Below are 25,173 nucleotides of genomic sequence, written 5' to 3'. Positions count from 1 at the left end.
CACACACACACACACACACACACACACCACACACACACACACACACACACACACACACACACACCACACACACACACACACTATGGCAGGGGATGCGTGTAAGTGTAATCTCTTCCTTTCTGTCACTGTCTCTCTCCTGCTGTAGTGGCACTCACATCGAATGAAATTCAAATCAGTGAGCTGCGAGGAGCAGAGCGCCCGCTAACCGCAGCTCCCCAGCGCTCTGTGTTTGGCTGCTGATATTAGACAGAGTATTTTGTCTACGGCGGGGTGTTACTTTGCTCAGGGGATGATTAAGTGCACACGCGGTAAGGGTTTGTGTGGAAGCCGTGTGTGTGCGTGAGCTTGTGGTGGCTAGAGTTCATTACAGCTGGTTACAGAAGTGAATGTCGCTGAACGAAAGCCATTATAGAGATTCAAACATTAATCTCTCTTTGGTTGTCTGATGGGCTTGTTTACACTTCACTTAAAGCCAATGTCGCAAGTAAATTATGCATCTAGTGCATGTGGTGCGTGCTTGGGAGCGATTTTCTCTTTACATTAATACACAGTTGGACAAAACATTGAATATCGTTAAAGACGAGAGAGACTTTAGACAGAAGTAGTTTACTGTATATCACAACCAATCAAGTCAAAGGTGTAACAGTACGTCTTAATGTCTTCCTTGTCTGGAGCATTGACGTCGGTTCAGGATGTCAAAATCTATTTACTGCCAGAAAGAAAATTACCAAGTGTCATCTGCAAATAAAAAAGATCCTCATACGTTTATTATTATCACTAATCAAAAGGTCTCAAACTCTTTTTTATACTTAACTCAATATGTTGTCACTTCTCTGTTTGTACAAACAAGTGAAACACCTTAAATGCCGCGCAGGAAAGACTGTCTTCGAATTTGTTTGCCTTTTTTTATTATTTGTACAATGTATGTGTACACAGCAGGTCTACACAGAATAAACAAATACAAAAAGTACTCTTCATGACTAGATCAAACCGAATGTTAGAACCAAACTCTGTAAGTGTGAACTAAGGCCCCGACATTATGGCATGGTATCTGATACAAAATATATATTTTCTTGCATCCAGCGACCAAGAAAAACTGACGGCTGACGAACAACTATTGTTATTATATAATAACCTGAAAACAGACATGACAAAAAGGATTGTGTTTAGCTGAATCCGTTATCTTTGAGCTTCCCGTTGAGATTTCTAAGAACGGGAACTAATCTGTGGTTCGTCGATTCTACATTTGTGATTGTCCTGTCCCTAAAAAGAAACAATGTTGTGTTCACCGGGTATTGATGTGATTACTGCACACAGAAGGGAGGACTGCAGTTATGCATTTGATCAAATACAATAACCGGATGAATAGCAGCAATGTCACAGCCCAACTATCTAGCTCTGAGCACCTGCCATATGTTCTCTTTGGGAGAGGAAGGAGGAAGAGGGGGGTAGTGGTACAGTAGTGGTGGTGTCTCCGCGTATCTCCTACAGACTGACATAAGCGACAGTGCTTGGTGAAATCTGTCTAAACCTTGCCTGTCTGTCGTGAGAGATAATCCTTTTGAATACAAATAATAATCACTGCGTCCTCTTTAAAGAAGCTCAGCTAATGAAATCAATGGCGGCCATCTGGGACCATTTCATGTGCATCTACGAAGAGGGCAGCCGGACCTGGGCTGGAGAAACCATGGTAACAGGAAATAACAGCCTAGGGTACAAGGACACCTTCCATCCTTACATTGGTGCCTATTAGAGGGACAATCCGTGAGACCGTGGGCTCGCCATCACACATGCGGGGACTATTCTCCACTGATTTTCTTGTGTCAGCTGTCAACGTTTTGTCCTCTAACAAGCTACTAGTAGAACTTTAATGACATGCCATGGTGCACGGAGGGTCTCTGAGGAGGGCTGTCCGCCTCTTTCTACTCAAGTGTTCTCCACCTGTCTCCCCCCCCAATCCCTCTGTTTAAAAATGTCACCCTTAATAAGTCAATTAGTCCAGAACGTTTTGTTTTTCGCAAGTGGGCGGATATCACTTGTGAGGATGTACCAATTCCTTGCATGGGGGGATATTTTCCTCACCTGAATTATGTGGGCTAAGCTTTTTCATCGTGGGAGAGGAAATCACATTGTCATTTCAACCTCAGATGCGAGAGGTGTTTGGCCCGTTCCTGCAGCGATGCGCCAGGTGTTTGGAGGTAGACAAGACTTGAATCACTCTCAAGCTCTCCATCTCATCCTCCACACACACTTCTACCCTGCTTTGTAAATAAATACGTGACGCTCTGTGAAAGAATGTCCTTGTCGCCCTGCCCTGCCTCTCAGTGCTGCTTTTCAAACATGATTAATACGGTTTTTTTTAGAAACATGTCGTACGGAAGGAAACATATGGGTGCCAGCACCTCTAAAGTTAGGTTTAATCCTAACAAAGAAGTATTTTTGTCACCGTGAGGTAGCTTGGCAACCAGTAAGCCAAATGTTATGATATGTTAATTGGTAGTGTTTAGAGTAATCATGTTTTTAAGGCATGTGTAATGACTATTAAACTACTCAAATCAAATGTTTGACTTTATTGCGACTGCATGGAGTTTGGAGTAGTAGTAGATAAGTATATTTAGTCATTTTGTAGCACATTATCTACCTGTAGTGTTTGGATCATCACTCAAGGCTTGTACTAATACATGAATAATTTGGGCAAATTAATGTGGTTTTTGACTAGTTTGAATACAAGTTGAAACTTTGCCAAAACTAAGCTCTCCTGCAGCTGCTTGGACTCAAACAGAAATGTCTTGGAGTGCTTTTACCGGAGTTGGTGAAACTACAGTAGCACTTCAAATCGATAAGGTCCGCTGGTTCGATATCAGGTGTGACATTCTGGAGGAGAGAGGGCGCCCACCTTGCCGGGAGGAACTCCTTAAAGACTTTTAGGTATTCTTTTTGGATTGCTTTTCCTCTCCGTCTCTCCTATCTTGGCTTCTCTTTACTTTGAGTGTTAAGAGCTCCCTGGTCTGCTTGAGTGCTTCTTCGGCATGCTTGTTATCCTGATTCTCTTACAGGTGAATGCCGGGTTTCTGAACATCCTCACATCAAATCAATTCTGAGGCTTCACTGATTGGCTCTCCCTGTGCCTTTAGTTCCTTTAATGCCTATGTCAATGTCTCTGGGGAAGCACTGTAGCTCAGGCCAACTAAAGAAGTCAATCACACGTGACTCATTGTTTGGGTACTTAAATCAAAGAACCCATTGTTGGCAATCGTGCAAACATGAGTGAATCTGAGCATGTGGACACAGACGCTGTATTTACATACAGTTCAGCACAGTCCCTGTCAGCTCTAGGACTGAGTGCTTCTGGCTGTGAACGCAGCCTTATGGGTCTGCTGGCATAACATAACAAGTGGCTGCTCTCAAGAATTACTCATGAGATTCTCCAACAGGAAACAAATCACCGGGCTGACGGAGGCTGCCAGTTGCTTTGGATTTACTTTTCTAAACACGCCTGACCTTCAACAATTCAAAGCAGTGAGGTAAAGGTTTACAGCAGTCATTTTAAACTGTTACTATGCAGGAAGAGGGATCAGGTCATTGGTCATAATGTCTTCTAGTGAGTGTACACATTTGTTTGTGGTGATTCTCACATTTTTTAAAAATGACTTCATTGAATGTTACTTACAGTTATTGACTGCCATCCACCTTAACCTTCTGTTAGAGAGTGATTGACAGCTGCTTCAGTAGCCATCACGGGCAATCTGCTGGGCTAAAAACAAGCTGCCTATATATGTACACTGTGAGGGAATCCTGCCAGGAAATATACAAACTCAACATAACACATAAGGGTGAGTTAGTCATGCTGATTCCTACTTAGTTAAAAGCAGTTGTATAATGTCTTCTGTGGCACTAGAGGACCGATGACTACTGTATACAAATAACCCTGATGATGTCATTAGGCTAGGTGGCTACAAATTCATATCAAAATCTATTGTTTAGATTGAATGCACATGACAGGAATTATTGTACAGATCCTCTTGAAAATAATCATGTTTTAAATCATTTTAATATATTTGATAATGTGAATAATGTTTTATAAATGATCATTCCCTCTTACAATGTCGAATCAAAAAAAATCGCACTCGGTAATATTTGTGTGCAGTGGTTCAGGATTAAGGGAATAATAGTGTCCTGATTTTCACAACACTATATTTAAGGGTGTCGCATGAGCCAAGGAGGAACCTCTTACATTTTTTTGTGGATTTGAATCAGAGGGCAGACACATAAATAATTTTTAATTTTCATTAACATTGCGAGATAGGGCATTGGCAGGGGTCTGTGCTCTTCTAGCACCCATGTATTTAATTAATGTACTATTTAAAAATATATATATATATGTATACATTTAAATTATACAGGCAAGAACCAAGATTTATTTTCTGAGCTGATCTATTTATTTATTTAAAAAAGCATTTTATTTTATTATAATTGTTCCTCTGAGGCGTATTAATATACACACTGTGTGTTGTTGCATAATTACTGTGCTTGCCATGTCTACTGTATGTTTAGAAAGGTAATAAAAAGCCATAGCCCAATGTATGGCAGGTTTTAGAGGGAAATTAATCCTCAGGCACCTTTCTTTGGCTCCAACACTCAGCCGTGGTGGAACAGCTGGCTGGAACAGCGATGGTTCAATCTCTGGGGCTAAATCATTCAGGCTGTGTGAATAAATAGATGAGTGAATGAACAAACGAGTGCCAGAGTGAGAGGCGTTGCTAATTATGTAAGGTAATTGTCCCCTTGAAAGAGACAGCTATTGTGAGAAAAGAGATGGAAATGCACGAAAAGATCTAATAGGTTCCATCAACGGTACAGCCCATTTACTTTCATTTAAATGTGGTTCACATTTACCCACATCATTTTGATATGTTTGCAAATGTAATGACTTTTTAAAAAATGTCTCCCATTGATGTGTTCATCTAAATGTTGCAGTGTGAGGCAGAGGTTAAAAATCAGCTGTTACTGTGTATCCAACCACAAAGGATACATATGAAATTAATGATTTAGGTCAACAGGCATAACATCTTCTGCTATCAAGTGATTGATAGTGAGACATTACATTGGAGATTAATTAAATAGCATAGCTCAATATTTATTGTGATGGATTACCTATCACAAAGTATTGGAAATATTCAAATTTGGATTGGCGGTTGACATCCACTGGGAGTGATAATTGTACCAAATTCTGCCAATAAATGCTGTTTATTTCAATATTTGACTGGGTGTGTGAAAACATTGACTGCTGGTGGCGCTATAGAAACAGTCAAGAGGAAGTAGACAGTGAGATGTATCCTCTGGGGACCACGAATGTCTGTAAAATATTAGATAGAGCACCATCCAATCATTTATTCCAGTCTGGATGTTAATGGCTGGCTAACCAACATGTCAACATCATCATACCTAGCTTTACAATGCAGATCTCAAGTTTGTCTTCAGTTGCTAAGCTGACTATACATGTCTGGCTCACATAAAAGGAAATCTTGGCACTCGTAGTCAGACTCCTGATATATGTTAGCTAATTGAACTATTGAAGCATGCTTTGCCATTTGTTATCTGAGAGCAAAACATGCACAGAAAACACAAATGACGGAATTAACCGAGCAGTCTTTAAAGCCAGTCTTTAGATCTCAAGGCTTATCACTTCCTACTTGTTGGTGTTATGCAACAGTGTGCATTGTTCATTTGAAGGTCATCCCGGCTTTCATGCCATCCTTCCTTCCACTCCCCCCCTCCCTTTTCGCCATGCTTTTTGTTTGCCATAAGCATTCCTTTCTGCAATCCAGTCGAAGCATGAAAACAATATTTGTTGTTTGCAATCCTGTATCGACTGTACTCATTATGACTCAACGGAGGCACATCAATATTTCAAGAACTCATGGGCAAACATGGGTACTGAAGACGAGGGAGTGATGAGAGAAAGAGATGAGTCATGGGCCAATAAAGAAGTGAAGAGTCATGCCCGGTTTTACAGGGGTGCATAAGAGTGCATTGCACCTCAGTTGAGCCGTTATGCACCCTCAGTTGAGCCGTTATGCACCCTCAGTTGAGCAATTCAAAGTGAAAAAAATATATATTTAAATTGAAAAATATTAGAAGAGAAGAAGAAGAAGAAGAAGAAGAAGAAGAAGAAGAAGAAGAAGAAGAAGAAGAAGAAGAAGAAGAAAAGAAGAAAAGAGAGAAGAAGAAAAGAAGAAAGAAAGAAGAAGAAGAAGAAGAAGAAGAAGAAGAAGAAGAAGAAGAAGAAGAAGAAGAAGAAGAAGAAGAAGAAGAAGAAGAAGAAGATAAATAAATAGTGGTTGAATAACATTGTCTGCTTCATTTATTTGGTCAATTTAAACGATAAGTAACGTTATTATTTCAGGTGCGCGTGACCTGTGCCGCTGCGCGTTCGTCATCTGCAAGGTGCTTACCATAAGGTGCTTACACAGCAGTCAGTGATGGACATCAGAAAATGGTTAAAAGAACCAGCCCTTATCGCCAGCAGTAACACTGCATCTACTGCAGGTAAGCTAACAGTTCAGATCATGGGGACATTACGTTACCCGCGGCCACTGTCGTGGACACTGACATCCTCCCGCCCGACTCGCCGGCTTTGCCCGCCTCGCCCACGGAGGCGGAGCAGCCGCAGCAGTCATCGTTGCCCCAAACACCGCCACCCCTCGGCGGCCTGCAAGTGCCAGAGGACCTCGGCAAAACAGAGCCTGCCCAGGTATATTAAAAAAACTCGCCTGTACAGTGGGGTAAGGCGCTCATTTTGCATCTCATGGTTTCAAAACAGAGACGGGCTGGAATATTCATGTAAAAAAGATGCCATCTTCTGTTATGCATGTAGACATTTCGGTCTTAAAAGGGGAGTGATTTGTAAAATATCCATAAAGAAAAAGTCAATCTGTTTACAGTTCTGTTTCATATGGGTGTTGAGATGTATCCATAGATCTCTTCATGTTGCTCTCAAAGTGCACCAGATTGATGCTTTTAACTTCAATATTCAAAAAAAAATCTTCCCGGGGGAGCATCCCCCCGGACCCCCCTAGAGGAGGTGAGGACCCCCTTGAGGGTGTTAGGTCCACTCCCCACTTGTAAAAATAGCACTTTACCACTGCACCCTCTCTAATCTCAGATGCACCATGAGTCATTTTGTTCTGGAACCGGGCCTGTGAAGAGTACATGAACAAATAGAGAAGGCATGGAGAAGTCCGATTGACAACAAGAGGAATGGAAGCCACTCGGGGAGGGGGAGTCTGTATTGTCACAGTGATTTAATATGTTCTACCTAGGCCAGCTGGGACAGAGTGGATTAACTAAAGGCCAAAGAAGCAGACAGAGTCAGAGTGAGAGCTAGACGGCAGAAAGAAGCAGCCACATAGAAGAGAGACAAGACAGACGTATAGCGAGCCAGAACAAAGCCCACAGGGATATACAATGACTCACATTTATGGTCCCAGACAAACAGTGCAGCAACAGATGGGATATTTTCATACTGTTGCTTTACGGTGCATCTTGATGTATGAGCATATATTGCTGGTCACAGCCTGTGCTCCATTTTCCTCTCCGATAGTTTTTAAGAGTGTAAAAAAACGTTGCTGATGTGTTTTCATCTCATGCTGTGTTGGTGAAAAAGGCTGCTTGTTGTTTTTGTGGGTACATGATGCAACATTAAGTCAGAGTTTTCCCTCAGCTATAGTTGCAGTTCTTCCCTGTCAGAACCATCCTCCCCCTGTGTCTGCCTGACAAACAATGCACTTCTTTTTCAATTGTATGTTGACTCTTTGTGTTATGAAGCGCCCGGGTGAAATATCTTTTTAATGAATATTTTTTATACAATCCGTATTTTGTTGCTATCAGGCATGGGCACAACAAGAAAAGTTACAGTGCAATCTTGGAGATGTAGCAATATACTACTCGCGGGGCTAGTTAGTGGAAGGCTGTAGCATGCAAGCTAACTGCTAACTCACTGGCAGGCTGCGGCGGTGCTAGTCCGTCACAAAATAGCTCTAGGCTAGGCAGTTATATTACCCAAGCTAACAAGCATTTGGTCTACGGCTTGTAAGCTTATCTCAGACAGTTCCTAACGGGTAAATATGCAAACACAGATTATTCAAAAGACGCCAAGGTCGTTCCCCATCTCCTCTTAATTAAGGGGAAAAACAATTGTGCTTCCTCATGAGTCATGACCGTCATGACGGACCTTTCCAACAAGTTTATAGGGCAGGGTTGCCAACTCTCACGCATCTGGCGTGTGACACACGCTTTCACTCTCACGCTCTCACGCTGCCCAAACTATTCTCACGCCAAAAACAAGATGAACCGGCGATCGTTTTTGGTTGGTTATTTACATGGTTATTTACAATGTTGAGTTGACAGCTGCTCAAACTGTCGATCCGACCCCACCACTCTTAACAACGTTAAAGATCAAATGCAAAGTTTTTTTTATAATTGCCAGTAAAATCGAAATCATATAGCTACAACACTATCTAAGATATTGCAGTATTAAAATCGGAGATAATATACGTCTGGCAATGCGCAATATTTATTTTGTTCAACCCCCAACACCAAGTCCGACGATTTATTTTCTCAGCCGCTCCTCCGCAAGATGGCGTCGCGTGACGTCACAGTGGCCAAACAAACAAACCTTGGCTTATCGCTCACAGCTGCTTCCGCCGATAGTACAACTTAGTTTCGTTATCATGTCTGATTCTGAGTAGACTATAGACTAAAAGCTTTAGGAATCCAAACTATAACATATAATAAGTACCCTGTATCAAGATTGATGCAAAACAAGTGACGTTTTACCTTTTTAGAGAGGTTTAGAAAAATAAAGTCCAGGCGGACTCACCACTGGGTAATTTGGGAACCATCACAACCAAACACAATGCTAACAGTGAGACTCTGAATTAGCCCCGAGCGAAAAATGCTAACCTATTACTGCACCGAAATCACTCCTAGCGCCCTTATTACTTATCCTAGCTGCACATCCAACACATTGTTTATGATCGTAAAGACACAGAATCTAACGGTGCCCACCTCTATAAGCAATAAAACTGCAATTCCGTTATCTGCGTTATCTGCTGTGCTCCGTGCGCTTTGAAATCTAATCAAAAGTTGTTTACCTCAATTATTTGGCGTTTCTGCATCGCCCGGCTCTTTCGTTCTTTCAGTGGTTTCTTGTGCTGAAATATGGAGGGGACGGCTCCGGGTTTCAGCCTCCGACGTGCTATTAATGCTTCTCCACCAACAGACTTCATGATAGCAGGATCAACGTCGTATGCATCACACGCGAAGTGGTCAGAACACAACTTGCTCCATTTTGTCGGTTGCCATCCAACACGATTCACTAAAAAAATCCATTTTTGATGATTTGGTCTTTGGGAAATGCATGTAAAACTCTCCCAGATCCCGCACCGTTCGTACAACAAAAAGCACAACAATAACCCATGTTAATTCAGTTTTCTTTTCGAAAAACATGTGACCGAGACTGCCGAGTCGGGATATTTGGTCCAGAGACTGTTTGGCCACTATTACGTCACGCGCGCGGAGGCTGCTGGGAATTACATGTCAGAAATTCAGACGGCTTTGGGTCGAGTTTTGGATCAATAAAAAGCTTTTTTTTGGGTGTATTATCTCGATTTAAATTTTTTTTTAAATACAGGCAGTCTTAAAAACAACATTTCTATAAAAATGTAGCATATTTGGAAGCTTTGCATTTGATCTTTAACAGACAGCAGAGCAGTGGGAGCCGGTTGGTCAATCCCCGACCCGTATTGCGCATGCGCATATCTCAGATCCAGTAGAAATGATAAAAAAGTAAAAGTCTGATGCTTATTGTTCTAGTAACTAGGCCAACATAGAGTCAAAGAGTATATGAGTGAGTGTGTTAATTAATATATTTGGCAGTTTGGAGTAAGTCTGTAGATTTGTTTGTGTGTGTATGTTTCATGTATAGACCTCTCACGATAATTAATTTTGTTGGATACATTTTCCTGGAAATTATTGCGATAAACGATAATATTGTCGGCACCGTTGTATGACCATTTTAGACCACTGACATAATGATAATATATAATAATAATTCAAGTACATCCTTTCAAACTGCTAGTCACATCCTCATGTAAATGGAAATGTATCGAGTTCATTTTTATTTATCGTACGATAAGTCAATTAATTGTGAGAGACAGAAAGCGCATTTCGTGGCATCTGCAGGCAGTGGCAAGTCCTTCCGGCATATGCCACAGAGGCCGCTACTCTGCGGTAGCTGTGGCAAGTCCTTCCGGCATATGCCACAGATGCCACAACTTGCCGAGGCATCTGCCGCTGCTCAACGGGAGTTGCCACAAGATGCCAGAGTAAGAGAAGGTTTACGGTAGCTGCCACTCGCCTTCCGTGGCAAATGCTGCTATTTAAACCCGTATTTATCGTGTAAAATGTCGCTGTTTTGGCATGACTTTATCGAACTGATCTGTACACAGGACTGATGATCTGTACACAGGACTGATGGTCCGATCTCTATTTTTTTAAACATTATAATTTCTATTCAATTTTACTTGGAGCATGGTTTGCTAAAATAAACAAACGTGCTATATTTATGATGAAATATTGGCGAGTGAGGGTTGCAACGCCCTTGGCAATTTTCGCTTCTTGAGGGGAGTTTCCACTGCTTGCTATACGATAAACCAGGTGTATGACTAGTAAAGACAAATAATTAACAAATACATATCTGTATTGACACAGCAACGTGTACACTGGTGTTATTAGACTTGGCTACAGACTTAGGGCAGCTGTAACTGATTGCAGTTGCCACTGCTAGTGAGATGCTAAGGTTTACTTTATAAATTCGGCAAAGGACTTATATTTGCCCCATGCCTTCAGCAGCAGCAGGCCATTCACTTTGATTTGATCCAGTTATGAAATGTCATTTCGACAGTAAAGAAATGCTACATAAACGTTATCTTGCACGTTTTATCGAACCATCTCCGTTTCTAACTTTCAATATATTTAAAAAGAGATCTCTCTCTCTCATCTGCGTGCGGGGGCGGGGCCTCACAGACATGCTGCTGCGCTGTGCACACAGTTCTGCCGGTAATGAATATTAGGATACATTTTGTGAGGAAACTTTTCCACCAATAATTCCAATAAGTATTCCAAAATGTATTCACTTCAGATTTACGAAAGTAACTGAATTCGGATTAGTTGTTTTTCAAATGTAACGCGAGCTGAATACAGTTAGGCTACTTGGTTTTTGTATTCTGATTACGTAACGCCGTTACATGTATTCAGTTACAACCCAACCCTGTGCACAGATCATCAGTCCTGTGTACAGATCAGTTCGATAAAGTCATGCCAAAACAGCGACATTTTACACGATAAATACGGGTTTAAATAGCAGCATTTGCCACGGAAGGCGAGTGGCAGCTACCGTAAACGTTCTCTTACGGAGCGTCCACACTACAGCTTCAAAAAAAGCTTGGAGCTGGGCGTGTCTGAAGCTTGGGGATGTTATTCAAGCAACGCGACCAACAACCAATCACATGAATCTCCCGCCCCCGACATGCAAAGCAAAAACCCCCGGGGATTTTATGGGAGCAATATATATATATATATAAACTCCCCAAACAGGCGAAAACCTACCAGTTTCACCCACTGTCTCTGGCACCTCCCTCCATGCCTGGTTCCTCCGGTTTGTATCCCGGTAGGTGAAGAGGGTCTGGTCATACAAAACCGGGTGATTTGCTACGGCGATAATTAGTTTCTCCTCCATCTTTTTTTGAAATATAGAAATGAACGGCGGGATATCTCTCACAGCTTAGACGCGGTTTGATTGGCTACGTCTTGAGCTGTCAGATTTTCCGAAACGGGATTTGATTGGCTGGCGCTGGCTACTCCGGCGTCAGAAGTTGAACATTCAACGTGACGTCACCCCATTCAAAGTGAATGGGCAGATTGAAGCTGTCGACGCTGTAGTGTGGACGGGCCTTTACTCTGGCATCTTGTGGCAACTCCCAGCAGCGGCAGATGCCTCGGCAAGTTGTGGCATCTGTGGCTTATGCCGGAAGTACTTGCCACAGCTACCACAGAGTAGTGGCCTCTGTGGCATATGCCGGAAGGACTTGCCACAGCTACCACAGAGTAGTGGCCTCTGTGGCATATGCCGGAAGGACTTGCCACTGCCTGCAGATGCCACGAAATGAGCCAGGCCCTACTGTTAATTGCTTATCGCGACAGGCACACAATAAAACAGTGGAAACAAACATGTGTTTGACTTTCATTAGTGAATGAAACGTTGTGCCCTTTATAGTCTGTGTCCAATATTGTGTATTTGTATATATTGTATATATATCTATCCTATAGGCCTATGCTAAGGTCCCGCTGCTGACACGATAGCAGTCATTTAGTGCGCATATGTGTAATCAAACCCATGATATGAAAATCTCACTCCAGCCAGGTGCCCAAAGTTGGCCTACCCTGTTATAGGGAAATGGGACAGTATTTGTTTTCCACTACAATGAACTGTATTCTGTTATGACTAGGCCTAAGTCAGGGAAATAAAACATTCAAATGTCCATCAAAAAGCTCACGTAGTACATTTAAATATGTATTTAACTGTGTGATCCCAGGCAGACTTCCCTTTCGCATATGCCACTGTTTGATCCCCACACATTTACATATGATCTGCCCCATACGAGCACAGCTGCCTACTGCCGGCCTCTAAGCAGCTCGACTGGAGCAGTTGGACGTTGTGACTGAACATGCTGCTATTTTTAGCATTACTAGCACTCCCCACGGGGCAGCTTTGCTACAGGAAGGCCAGGGGCTGGTCCAGTATAGTAGCAACATGGCTATTTGTTTCCCATTTTCAGTAAGGAGGATTTCAGTCAGAGGCACTTACTGCAAATGGTTATACAGTTTAGGAAAAAATGCAGTTGCTTTAGGGAGCTCTGAACATCAAAAAGAACCTACGGGGAGTATAAATCCCTCTTTAATAATCCAATGGATTGAAATAACACCTAGTTAATGAATAATACAAAACGTATAGCACATAATGAGGAGGTTTGGGTAGTCCCTATAGTAGTTTCTACATCACCAAGCCACAAGAGGCTATTTTCAAAAATGTGCCTAATAATCTTGCTGTCTCGATCAAATAAACGCCATGTAGCAGCCATACAAGACATTACAGTTTCTAAATTGTTAGTTTGAGGCCAAATTCCCAACAATTTTAGCCACAGTTTGAGTGCTTCACACTTTTTTTCAGGGTTAAGTGTCCTGCTCAGCGTCACTCGGGGTGGAAGCTGTTAGAGGAGGGTCGAGTCATTTAGCTTGCCCAACTGGGCTCATTTGCAAATGACTAATTTGACCCAGATCTAGTGAGCGGCAGATAAATTAAAAGCTTGACAGACGTCCAATGATTTTGAGTTTCAAAGCTTGGCTGCAGAAAGTCCCTGTGTGTATTGACTGCTGCCTATTAACAGGGACATTAGCAGGCCAATAATGCAGGCTGGAGGTCTGCCGTACAGGACATGGGCACACTTAGATTTATCTTAAACACTTTTAATATGAGACGTGTGTTTCACATAGATCAATACAAGTCTTTTTTTCCTCATAAAATGTTATAAGATTCTGTGCCAGAGCTCCTCATTCTATATTCTGGGCCTCTTCTCCTCAGATTATCTAACCCAGGGCTCAAATTGGAAGCCATGTGCTTGTCTCAAAGGAAGGGAAGACGCAGAAAAAAAGAGAAAATTGGGAAAAGGAGTGTTTGAGATTGTGCAGTCGTGAAGCAGGGCCTGATGAAGCTTATCATTATCGAAACATGAATATAATTAGTTAATCAGACTGTGACCTGCTTTACCTGCTAATTTATGAACTCTCTTTTCATTTGGTTTCTCCCCCCTAACGCCCCTGCTGAGACTCCATGGCTCCCTATCCATCTTCATCCTCCTTGCTCTCTGTCTCCCCCTCCCATCCACTCTCCCAGGCCTCTCTCTTCTCACAATATGGCCTTATGCTCACTGAATGTGAATCATATTTCAGTCTCTTTCATCAGTGCTCTCTTAATGTTCAGTGAGGGATGCCAACATCACCAGGCTCTACTATTTATACACGATGACTCTAAAGTGGCTTGGGCTGCGGGTCTGTTTTCAGCCTCTCCAAATATACACTGAAGCATGGAGCTGACTTACTGCATGCCTCGTTGAATTCTGGGGATTTAAGTCTATAATTGTGCAAATGAGTAATACGAGCTTGTGCATGTGGACGAACTTCACGTCACCTTCTACTGGAATTACTTTGTCCCGGACTCAAATGTTTCAACAGCTACGTATGGGATGGATGACCACAACATGTTATGCGTTCAGCATTTGAACCAACGGACTATATTAATCACCTGACTTTTCTTCGAGTGCCATTATAGGGTTAGGGTTTGTAGTTTTAAGGGAAACTAATAAACTGTGGGGTTTTCTCCGGAAGTTTTTCCTTGTACGATGTGAGGGTCTAAGGATAGAGGGTGTTGTTGTTTTTTTTCTCATACTGATATTCTGAACAATCTGTGCTATTGTATTAGCTGTAAAGTGTCTATGTACAGCACTTTGGCTCGACCAAAAATCGTTTATAAATGTGCTATATAAATAAAACTTGATTTGATTTGAAATGTCTCCATAACAGTTGTAAATTGGGCTATTATACTTCCAATGACGTCATCTGAAAAGAAGTAAGATTTGGTACTAAATATAGGGGAAATAGTGACGTACATTGTTACATACAAATAAAAGATCCAATTATTTGCTAGGATGACATTTCTTTAGTCAAGATTTAAAAATAGGAAATGTATGTACAAGCAAGTGATTTACAATTAAGAAGTATAACGTTTTTCCAGTAATACCAATAAAACATTAGCGTGTTAGCAGAGTCATTTTGAGTATGTAAGAATGCTAACGTTAGCATTTAGTTCTAGGTACTGCTGCGCAATGTAGCTTAGAGTCAATTAGAATGGCCTTTTTTCATTCATTGGTTCAAACTTCTGCATCATGTGGACACATCAGCCCAACTTAAATTAAAACAATTATTTCCCTGTGTGATGTACAGTATCAAATCCTCCAATATGTTATATTTAGCAGCTCCGGTTTCCTGCTTCCAACTATTCATGCTAACATGGGACCATTATTTGGCACACTGACTTTGTCCAAGCACCCGTACCAAGTAATGAGACAACCGGGGCCAATTTCCACCAACAATACAGAGACACTGACAGCCAAAATGTTACTACTTAATGTGCTAAATGATGAGAAGATGTCAACAAATGTGCACAGCCTCTCAGTGAAATGCTTTCTAAAATATCTGTAAAGAGAAAAAGGCCTTGAGATGATTAAATGTGGCTGCTTCCATGGCTTTTAGACACTATGTTTAACTGTAACAACTGTGTCTTTATGCTGTTCCTCTCATTCATCATAAGGTTTAATGATTGAGATTTAGTAAATGAACACACAGCCAAAGAATATTGGAGTGCTTCCTCTTTTTTTGCCATGGAAACGATGCTGCCCTCTCATTGACAGCGCCATGATGAATGATTGAGCAAGGAAGCCTTGAGGTCTTTGGCTAATTGTTGAACACGTATGCTTTTGTAGGGCTGTGGGTGTTAGAGAAAAGACAATCTGAGTCACAAAACAGAAAGCCTGCAGATATGCATTCATTACCCAGCTATGGGAATGGATTATCATACGTTGGAGTATGCACATGCTACTATAATACCTCTGGGAGAAAATGGGTCTGACAACAACACGGAGCCGACTTTTACGTCATTTTTTATTTGTCAAATCCATAAACAAAGCGAACGCCAGGTAGCCAATGAGTCATCTGAACGAGACAAATGAAGCGGGGAGTTTCACAGCTGTGTTTGGCTCGCAGCAGAACAGAGCAAGTATTCTACGAGCCAAGGCGCGAGCAACAAGTCATCATCACACAACAGACTAGCAATGCGTCACCACACGGCTCCGCTGCCAGCTCCATTAAAAGATTTGAATCTGCGAAAGTGAGACGAAAGAGATGCCTGGTAAAAGTTAATGGAATTTTTACGAGCTCAATGGACTTGATGAGGACGCGGGTGTCCTCATCAAGTCTGGATCAATTTCTTGCAGACACATTGTGGCTTTTAGTTTATTTAACGTTTAATGAAGTGCGTTTAGGAAAGGTGTTGCATAATGATTGATTTTTTTTTTCTTTTAACGGGGGAAATGGCTGACAATTAGCCAAAAGGCAGGACTATGTACATCTTTTAACATGTCAGTTGAGATTTGGCAAAGAGACAAGAAATTGCCTGGAAAAGTCGATAAAAAGGAACCGCATACAATACATTTCTCCATTTGCGTAAATTGACTTCTGCCGTTTGCAAACAGGCTATATTCAAGAGCACACGCTGTAAGATCTATAACGAAAGATATGGTCACAGGAACAAAATCCAAAGTATCTTACTGACCATGAGCCAGACACATAAAACATGCAAGAGTGATGTAGTGACAGTGATGATACGAGTTATGAAAATAAACCAAGGCGACATTCCAGACCTGTGGAGCCACTGTCTGAATGTATGTAGACACCTCATTCACAGTCAGCCACCTAAAACAGTTCCTACTTAACCATGTTATCCTGTTAGCCAGGTGTCATCCCATGGCGTGAGATCCGTTTAAATTATGTTGTGTTGGGTTACATTTGCCAAACCCATCATATTTCAGCAAATATGCAAATCCTGATAATCTGACGCCTCTAATCTGAACAGAAAAGCGATTTGAAGACACCTTCAGGCGTTGAGAATGAACTCTAATTAACTGCAGGTGATTAGTAATCGTCTCACTGTGATAAACTCCTGATTAAGAGCACAACATTGATCCTCCTTTCATGGAGTTTATAGGGTTCACAGAGTGACAGTTTAACTCAAAGACGCTCCACTGCCACCCACTGGCAAACAGCAGCCATCACATCATGAACTTAATTGTACAACATAATGGAAAGCTTTCTTATTTTTGATGACGAGCCTTGTTTTAAAATGCATGTCAATAACGAAAAAGTGTGTGCATGCATGCTTCTGAGAATTCTTTCCTCCCTGCATGATATAAAACCATTTTAGCACCTCATCTGTCTCATGCATGTGCATCAGTGTGTATCTTGCCCAGAAGGTCAGACAGATGTTGTAAACACGAGCCAGTGTCCTTGGAGGATCAGCTCGCCACACGCTCTTTTGCACACGAGATAAAGCTCGGCGTGACGACACATCTGCGGCTGTTGGAAACGCCCGTTGAGGATGTGGGCCACAGCTGAGCGACCACCTGGGAGTCTGTCATTCATTGTTATTGCTGGCCGTCCAATGACATCATACCGTTTCAATAAATAATACAGGCCACGGGAAGAAAAATAGAGCACATCTTTAAATATTAAGCTCAGCCTCAGCCAGTATACATGCTAATTTTAAGCTAACTCCTGGTCACGAAGTAGCATAGGGTTCTGACATTGAATTGCAAGACCAATGCACTCTCCAAGTACTGTTTTCTAGCTCGAATTGATTGGTACATAGCCTACTATGTCTGTCTGCTGTTCAGTGCTGAGCAGGGAGAGTACTGTGTGAGTCCACTCCCTGATAACTCCAGATGACGGAGCTCGAAAAAAACGCTGATTGGAGCAGTGGGAATAAAACAAAACTGTATAGAGTTGAGATTCTGGGTCTAATAAATTGTTTATAAGTATTTGCTGTAGCAGCTTTAATGGGTCGCACACTTCAAACAAAGAAGGACTGATAACATCGAAGCACACTAATGGCTAAGTGACACATTATTTGTCAAGAGGCATCGTCCTGCATGGTGTCACTAAATGGCGTTTGAATGACAAGTCATCAGTCATTTGTGTGTTATCACTATGCATCTTTTTGCTTTTTAAATGTCACATAAAATGTCAAATATGAAAGGCTCAGAGCAAGTGCTTCAGAAGTCAGTGGATTGAATGTAAAGAGCGTAAAGTAGGGAGGAGGATGGGATGCATGGCTAGAAAAAACACAAAACTGCCTGCTGTTCACATCCTGTCTTAATCCAGAACTCAAATGTTGACTTACGATGTAGTTTAGTTTGAATCGACAACATTAACAAAGAATTAACTTCAAATGCGCCATGTTTTTTTTCTGAAGACTGACCCTAGTTTTGTACCCAAACCTAGCCAAATAGTTCTGTTTTATGTGGCAACTTGAGAATGACAACATGGTGTTAAATGACACACTAACAGCTTAAAATGCGTGGACACACAACATGCAAAATGTCCTTTAAAAGTGGTGTGCTATGTATACTCTCTCCTATGAGATCATGTTTAACAGTCAAAGAAATACTGGAATGTTGAACAGCCATAATAAAACCAAAGAGGAGGTCTTGTCTCTTGAGACTGTTGTGGCTCATACCCCAGCAGCCCAAACACGTCTGATAAGGAGAAACTAGGATATTAGCCTTCACAGCTGGACAGAAAAGCAAAAAGAAACCATCAAACGATGCTATCTTAAACTCTTAGCTCGAGTGATGTGGATCATTAACCACATTAATCCGTTTAATGTTTCTCAAGAGCCAGATGTGATTTCTAACAGATTCACATTTCTCTCTGCCTCTGGCCTGACGGAGAAGCTTCTCTCCACTTCCAGTAGCAGCCGACATGCCAATTACCGGGGTTATTTTTAAAATCCTGCTTAACCATAAAGCCCCCCAAAATAGGTCTCAAATAACAGGGTGTCGAATATCACCAACCCAGTGGCACAGATGCAGCCGCTGTGTATCAGTGCCACCAGCAGTCAACACTGGCACACACTGAGAACCACATTCCCCATAATGCATTGGCCCCTGTTGATTTTGTTTTTAGAGTTTAAAATGTTCCATGCACAATCTAATCATTTTAATGGGGTTTGATTTGATGACATTGGAGCAAAAAAGTAGGTCATCTGGGCCTTTTAGTTTTATCCTTAGACATTTGGTAAATGAGAGGTTTTCCCATAATGACCCACTTCAGTTCCAAAAGACTTAGATTTTCCTCTCAGAGAAGCCAGCTGAGTCGGAAAAACAAAGCAAGAGAGAGAAGGCCACCCTCCTCTCTGGCAAAGAGACGAGAGCTGTAAGCATTTTTCACCAATAAAATGACGGAAAAACCCAAATGAATCACATCGAAGCAAACGGAGAGATAAGAGACATCCTGTTTTGACTTTCCAATTCTTCCAGAAATATGTCAACAACATGGTCAAGCAACATCCGCCTCGAAAGAGTGATTATATAAAGAAGAAGCTTACAACAGTGATATATACATAGTGCACAGTGTCAGCACTCAGAAACTAGATCTGTATGCTTGAGGCATGACCTCACACTCACCACAACTGACTTTGCATTGTAAGGTTGAAAAAAGGAATTTACTTGGAGAGATTTAGAAAACACAATGAAAATGCGGAGTTGCAGTTACTTACTGTGTTTCCAACGCCAGGCTTCTCAAACATCCTCTTCAGGTTATCAAGTGGAATGTCAAACCTCTCAATCCTCTTCGCAGCCTGCAGGTCCTCTCGGAGCACGGGATCGTGTGATGCCTCTACCTGCGGCCCAGGGGAACTCTGGGAAACGGAGCCCGAGGTCGCCGACACTGCACTCGCCACCTCCTCTCCATTTCCTGATTGAATTTCCATTGTTGTACAGAAACCGTATCTCCCCCCTTTTTTCCCCTTCAGGCTGGTACTTGGAGAGGAAGTGTACTGTGTGAGGTGAGTCAGCAGGGGTGAGGACGTTTTAAGAGGGTGAGGATCGGAGATGGAGATGCAGGAGTGGGTTCCTCTCTGTCTGCCAGGCTCTCCGGGTCTTGCAGGCACACTGAGTGGCTGAAAGAAAAAGGAGGAGGAAAGGAAAAGTTCACAGGGGAATTTTTTTTTTCCCTCTCTCCTGCCCTGTAATTACTCATGCATACACAGAAGCCTATGAACACTCACAAGTGGGCTCAGAAAGGCAAATTGAGATATGAGTTGAGAAAAAAGACCAAAGAAGTGACGACAGGGGAAAGGAGAGGGGCTGCACGAGTGAAAAAGTGGAAAGAAGATGGAGAAGTTGGACTGATTCTTTAAGTATAACCCACCCTAATACTCTGTAACAACTCAACAAAACAGCTATAATAACTAGTAACTTCAGATTTTACATAGATAATATACTAAAAATATATGATATGTTATTATTAGTTCAAGTTAAACCTCTCAACAGAAAATAAAATGGCTGAATTCAATATTACCTTAACAGATAGTTAGCAAGCTAGTTAGCAAGCTAGTTAGCTCTGACAGCTAGCTATCAAAATGTTTGAGGAAAAAGGAGGATTATTTATTTTCATTCTTTTTAAATATTGAGTTTAAATAAGGTTAAGAAAATGAATTAAAAAATATCCCAAAATGGTTCATTCAATTATTTTTCAATGATATTTTTCACACATAAGCTACAAAGGACTGTGGCACCCCGAGCAATGCAGAGCAAAGCCACAATTAACACAGGGTTAAAAAGGAACATCTGCAAGCTTTCAGGAAACAAATTAATAACTTTGAACCTCACCCATCCTTCCTGAAACACTACGGGGTGTGTACCAAAGCTCATTATCCCTGAACAACACAAGGAAAGCCCATTAAAACTAACCTTACTTTCCTGCACTGCATCCATGATGGTGGATACATTGTTCATTTTCCACTTGCCACACCAACACTTCCTTGGGAGTGTTTTCCTGCTTTCTGTTTTGGCACAAAAGGGAAATTAACAAGTTAAGTCTGCTTCCTCCGTGACTCACATTTCAGTTAGGTACAAAGTGTGATTTTCACTACATTGGAGGAAACTGGGCTTTGTAAACTAGATCAGTTCAAATCCCCCCCCTGTTATATTCATGTGGGCTCTGAGAGAGAAGCACATGATGGAGAGGAGAGTAAGAGGGAACAGAGGAAGCCGATGGAGATCGACAGCTTAGTTACAGGATCATGTAGGAACAAAGACAGTTGAGTTACAAGCCTAAAAACAGTCACATAGAAACATCAATACAGCGAGAAAGGAACTGAGAGGCAATCCAGATAATCCAATCTTAATGAATGAACGGTCATGATATATGCATCTGATAGTACTGTGGAGGACACAGTATCACTCCAATTATATACATTATTCAGGAGGACCAAAGGTATGTGTGTCACTTTCAGCTGGATCCAGTGTCCATGTAGAGTCCAGTTACAGCAGTTTCTCACTAAAAACAAATATTCTGTTTTGAAATTCCATTCATTTTTATCCAATGTTTAATTTCAGCAATGGAAAAGGGTCCATTTGGAGAGGAACAGGACGCTAAGGACGGCTTTGGGACTAATGGAATAGTGGGGATTTTCCGTGATATGCATCTTGATTCGTTGCATAGTGCAAGTGGATTCAGAAACATGCACACAGACACTGTTATAAGTGCAGGGCTAAGTGGAATTCAGTGTGGGAACAAACATAATGCCCCCTGACACAAAGCTCCAGAGCAGCTTTTCTTTAACACAACAAGTCAACATTTAAGCTCTGCTGGGGCTTTAGAGAGACTGAGGATTCACAAGGGTAAAAACACTGTCTGCTTCTTTTAAATAAACTATAATGCAGGATCTGTGTGTGCTCCCATGTGGAATTCCTGGCCAAGGACTCCAGACGACTTTATTTAGACAACAGACTGAAATACCATCCCTTGGATAAGATAGGAAGATGGAAGACACTGTTCTCTATCTACAGAAATGTGTGTTCACATGTCAACGTTCCAGTAAACCATTCAAAGAGCTGTCACTAAATACCTCAGTTTAATATAGAGTGTACTTAAAAAGCCAAAAGGTCCATCTGTTCCCAAGAAAAGCTCTAGAAATACAGTCAGGAGAGAAAAAGAGTTCGAGACTCTAGCCAGGAAAAAGTGACGCGCAGCAGCTGACTACACATTATTCAATCTTGTTGGTTGTTGAAATGGAAAAGCTACTCTCTGATTCCAACCCTCCTTTTGAATCAAATGTGACATTAAGGACTCTGAAAGCCTAGATTTTCTACATCATGATCCAAAAGAGAATTACAACCGTCAGTTGTATTTAGCTGTACGAAGTGTTTAAGCATCTTTCAGGTTATTGTTTTATAGCTTTATCTCTGTTATCCAACACCAAACAACCGACAGACAGTTAGCTACTAGCTAACCATAGCGGAATATTAAGCAAGCTAACATAAGTCGAGTCGATTTAAACAAACTTTAGCTAAATGTTGTGATGACATTCTAACGACACAGAACTTTGTACAGCAACAGTATTTTGAGGGTTATTTGGTCAAATGTTCTTTGTTTGGTTTTTAGATTGCATTATTTGTCTTTCTATTATTTGATGCTCCAGAGACCTCGTTTCTCAGTGGATCAATCAAGTTTCATGTTATTTTCTCTTCTGATATTAAACATCTTCCCACAGACTCTTACAATGTGTAATATAAGGAGCTGCAGTTTGCTTTTGTTGGCATACTCATTTATCCTCAGCCCACCTCATCTACTACAACGTCAGGCACTTCTTTCCTTCATTTACCAGAAGGCCTTTCTGCAGCTCTCAGTAAAGTACTCAGGGTTTAAGGGATTAAAAGGAAAGACGTGTACTTTGAAGCAAAAAGTGAACACTTATGTTGTGATTGTAATTTGAACTCTTGAGGAACAGGCAAAAGGGGCCCAGAAAAGCTTTTAAAGGACCCACGGGTTCATAACCCACGGGTTCATACCCGATGTTTTGGAATGGAGGCAGCAACAAATCTGTGTAGCCGACCTCTGACCTCCTTTACAGGGTGACAAGCATTTTCCAGGTCCCTTACATTACAAACAAATAACATCTCCAACTGAATTGAAACAGTTTCATATTATTTACTGTTCTGTCTTTTACATGTATTTTACTGGTAGCTTCTCTAATCTTATATTTGCATGTTTTTTCAACAACAGAAATCATTCTTATTCTAACTACAGAATAATACAATAGTCAACATTTGACATCTAACACTACCACACTAAATGATTTTGAGTACACCTCAGGACAGAATTAGACACTTCCAATTGAAATTGAGTGTAGTGTGCTTCTCTCTGTACACACTGTAACGCTTCCTGCTCACTTTCTAGGCTCACTAGTAGACACAGCAGTCAGTGTGGATCCGATGACAGCTACACTACTCCGATTACTGAGGTTCTACTTCCTCCCTCGCCTTCAATAGTACACAACCAGTCATCTGATAGGGTCACATGATAGTGATGCAATGCAGTAGCTGTTTGGTCTACCAATGAAAACAGAAGGTTGCATGCACAGGTGTCCTTCAAGGTGAAGCTGTGGTAATGTTGTTTTTAGTGAATAGCTGGATTTAATCGGCTCATGTGCTATGTGAGAGCAGCTGGGTTGTATACTCAGTATCAGGGGCGGTTCTAGGGGAGGGCCAGGGGGGGCCAGTGCCCCCCTAACACTGACCTGTGGCCCCCCTAACAATAAAAAGTTTTTTTTAAATGTATATTTTCTGGTACTCGGTTTGCCAAAAACCACAGGATTTTGTTGCTGTAATGTAAGATTGTGCAGACACCCTTATGTAAAGTAGAGATGTAACTGTTCATTGCCTTTATTTTTATATAAATATGGTGTTAGTGCAAACATTGCACTATAACTTAAGCTGACGTTAACAGTAATAACTATAAGATCTATCTGAAATAAATAAGTGTACTGAAACAAATACCAATAACTGTATTGCATTGTTTTCTTATGCGCAATTACTTCATACTGTCTAGTTCTCTTTTTTGTCCTGCATTTATTGTGCCCCCCTCAGAAAATAACTGGCCCCCCAGTGGCCCCCCCAATCAAATTGGTCTAGAACCGCCACTGCTCAGTATGTGCTACAATTTGTGGGACTGTAATATTCTCTGTGACAAAGATCAAAACAACACATCCAGGAAGAGCCTTTTACTAGTGTGCACTGATCTGGAGTTCAGTGAAGGTTTAAATGTTGATGTCTTCAGGATGGAAAGCTCTGAGATCATCCCGGGCAAATGTAGTTGGCTTGTTTGACTCTGGGCTTTTCCTGCGGTGTTCTTTAAACAGACCAGACAGACGCTCAGCCATCTGCTCTCCTGACCGCTTTTCAGCCACCGCCTCCTCCTCTAAGTAGGAAAAAATGACGGCCTGGACTTTTTCACATTTCTCACAGCTGGCTGCAGCATTAAAACCCAGGTTTAAAGGGAACAATAAAACACAGGAAAAGATGGAGCCGCTATGTATCGGATCCTATGATGAGATGTATTGGTCCTGCAGTGGGCCAATAGTTTGACACGCTTGAAAAATCTCATTTACCGTGTGGTTTTATAGAGAAAATATAACAATCAATCTAACGAAAAAGCCCAGTATAAATAGACTTTTATAGGTTTCCAAAGCAAGGTTCGGGCACCATTGGGGCTCCTGTTGGCATCCAGCTAAACAGAGAAAAATAGAGAATTAATTCCTCTATTGTAAGTTTAACCGCCCAATTTCCACATATATGGACAGTAAAATGTATCTTGGGCTATTATCAAAAATTAAATATGCTATTGCATGTGGCTGGGCTTTTTTTAACAGCTGTTTATTGGTCTCTCAGCTTCCTCTGCTTTAATTCTAGCTTCACATGGCTGTAGTCTGTTGTAAATGCCAAGACTGCCATCTGGTGGTCAACTCGTGGAAACACAAGATTATAAAATAAGAGTAATGTCATTTGGATTTTTCTTACAAATATATATTTTTGCTAAAGGAATACATTGTGAGAATGTCGGCTTCACGCCATTTAAAAAAGTTCAGTTGAAGCTGCTTTAGAAATAAAAAAGCACGTTTTTCTTTTAGCAGTATCGGAGATGCAGTGTACCAAATAGTTCTGACTCATTTTTGTTGGTTACCATCATTTAAAAAAGGGAAATAAGGAGCTAAGTGGCTTAAAGGGATAGTGGAAATCCGCGAATTTTGGGTTTAACTTGTGTATTTTTATTAAAAAATAAGCATAATAAACAATTTTTTTTAATTTCATGCGCCTAGTTTCATTTTATTTTCAATTTTACTGCGCCCTCTCAATGAAACGAAATACTTCGGGAATCGTC

General features: G+C 41.4%; 1 protein-coding gene across 5 annotated transcripts in view; it reads right to left on the bottom strand.

Annotated features, from left to right (window-relative positions):
* The window catches only part of xirp2a (xin actin binding repeat containing 2a), a 56,799-nt gene that overhangs the window by 26,406 nt on the left and 5,220 nt on the right, over nucleotides 1–25,173 (bottom strand). For 3 of the 5 annotated variants that reach the window (XM_034217000.1, XM_034217004.1, XM_034217003.1), the window contains 2 exons: nucleotides 20,703–20,794; nucleotides 19,508–19,909 (listed from right to left, as the gene is read on the bottom strand). In XM_034217000.1, coding sequence (XP_034072891.1) covers nucleotides 19,508–19,909; nucleotides 20,703–20,794 — 494 coding nt within the window. Of the gene's footprint in view, nucleotides 1–3,670; nucleotides 3,833–19,507; nucleotides 19,910–20,702; nucleotides 20,795–25,173 lie in introns of those variants that run through there. The other 2 variants (XM_034217008.1, XM_034217006.1) reach the window with 2 other exon arrangements.

This window comes from Gymnodraco acuticeps, unplaced genomic scaffold (genome assembly GCF_902827175.1).
Source record: "Gymnodraco acuticeps unplaced genomic scaffold, fGymAcu1.1, whole genome shotgun sequence".
Classification (NCBI taxonomy): domain Eukaryota; kingdom Metazoa; phylum Chordata; class Actinopteri; order Perciformes; family Bathydraconidae; genus Gymnodraco; species Gymnodraco acuticeps.
The sequence above is the reverse complement of the archived record's forward strand: the minus strand, read 5'-3'. Positions and strand labels throughout refer to the sequence as shown.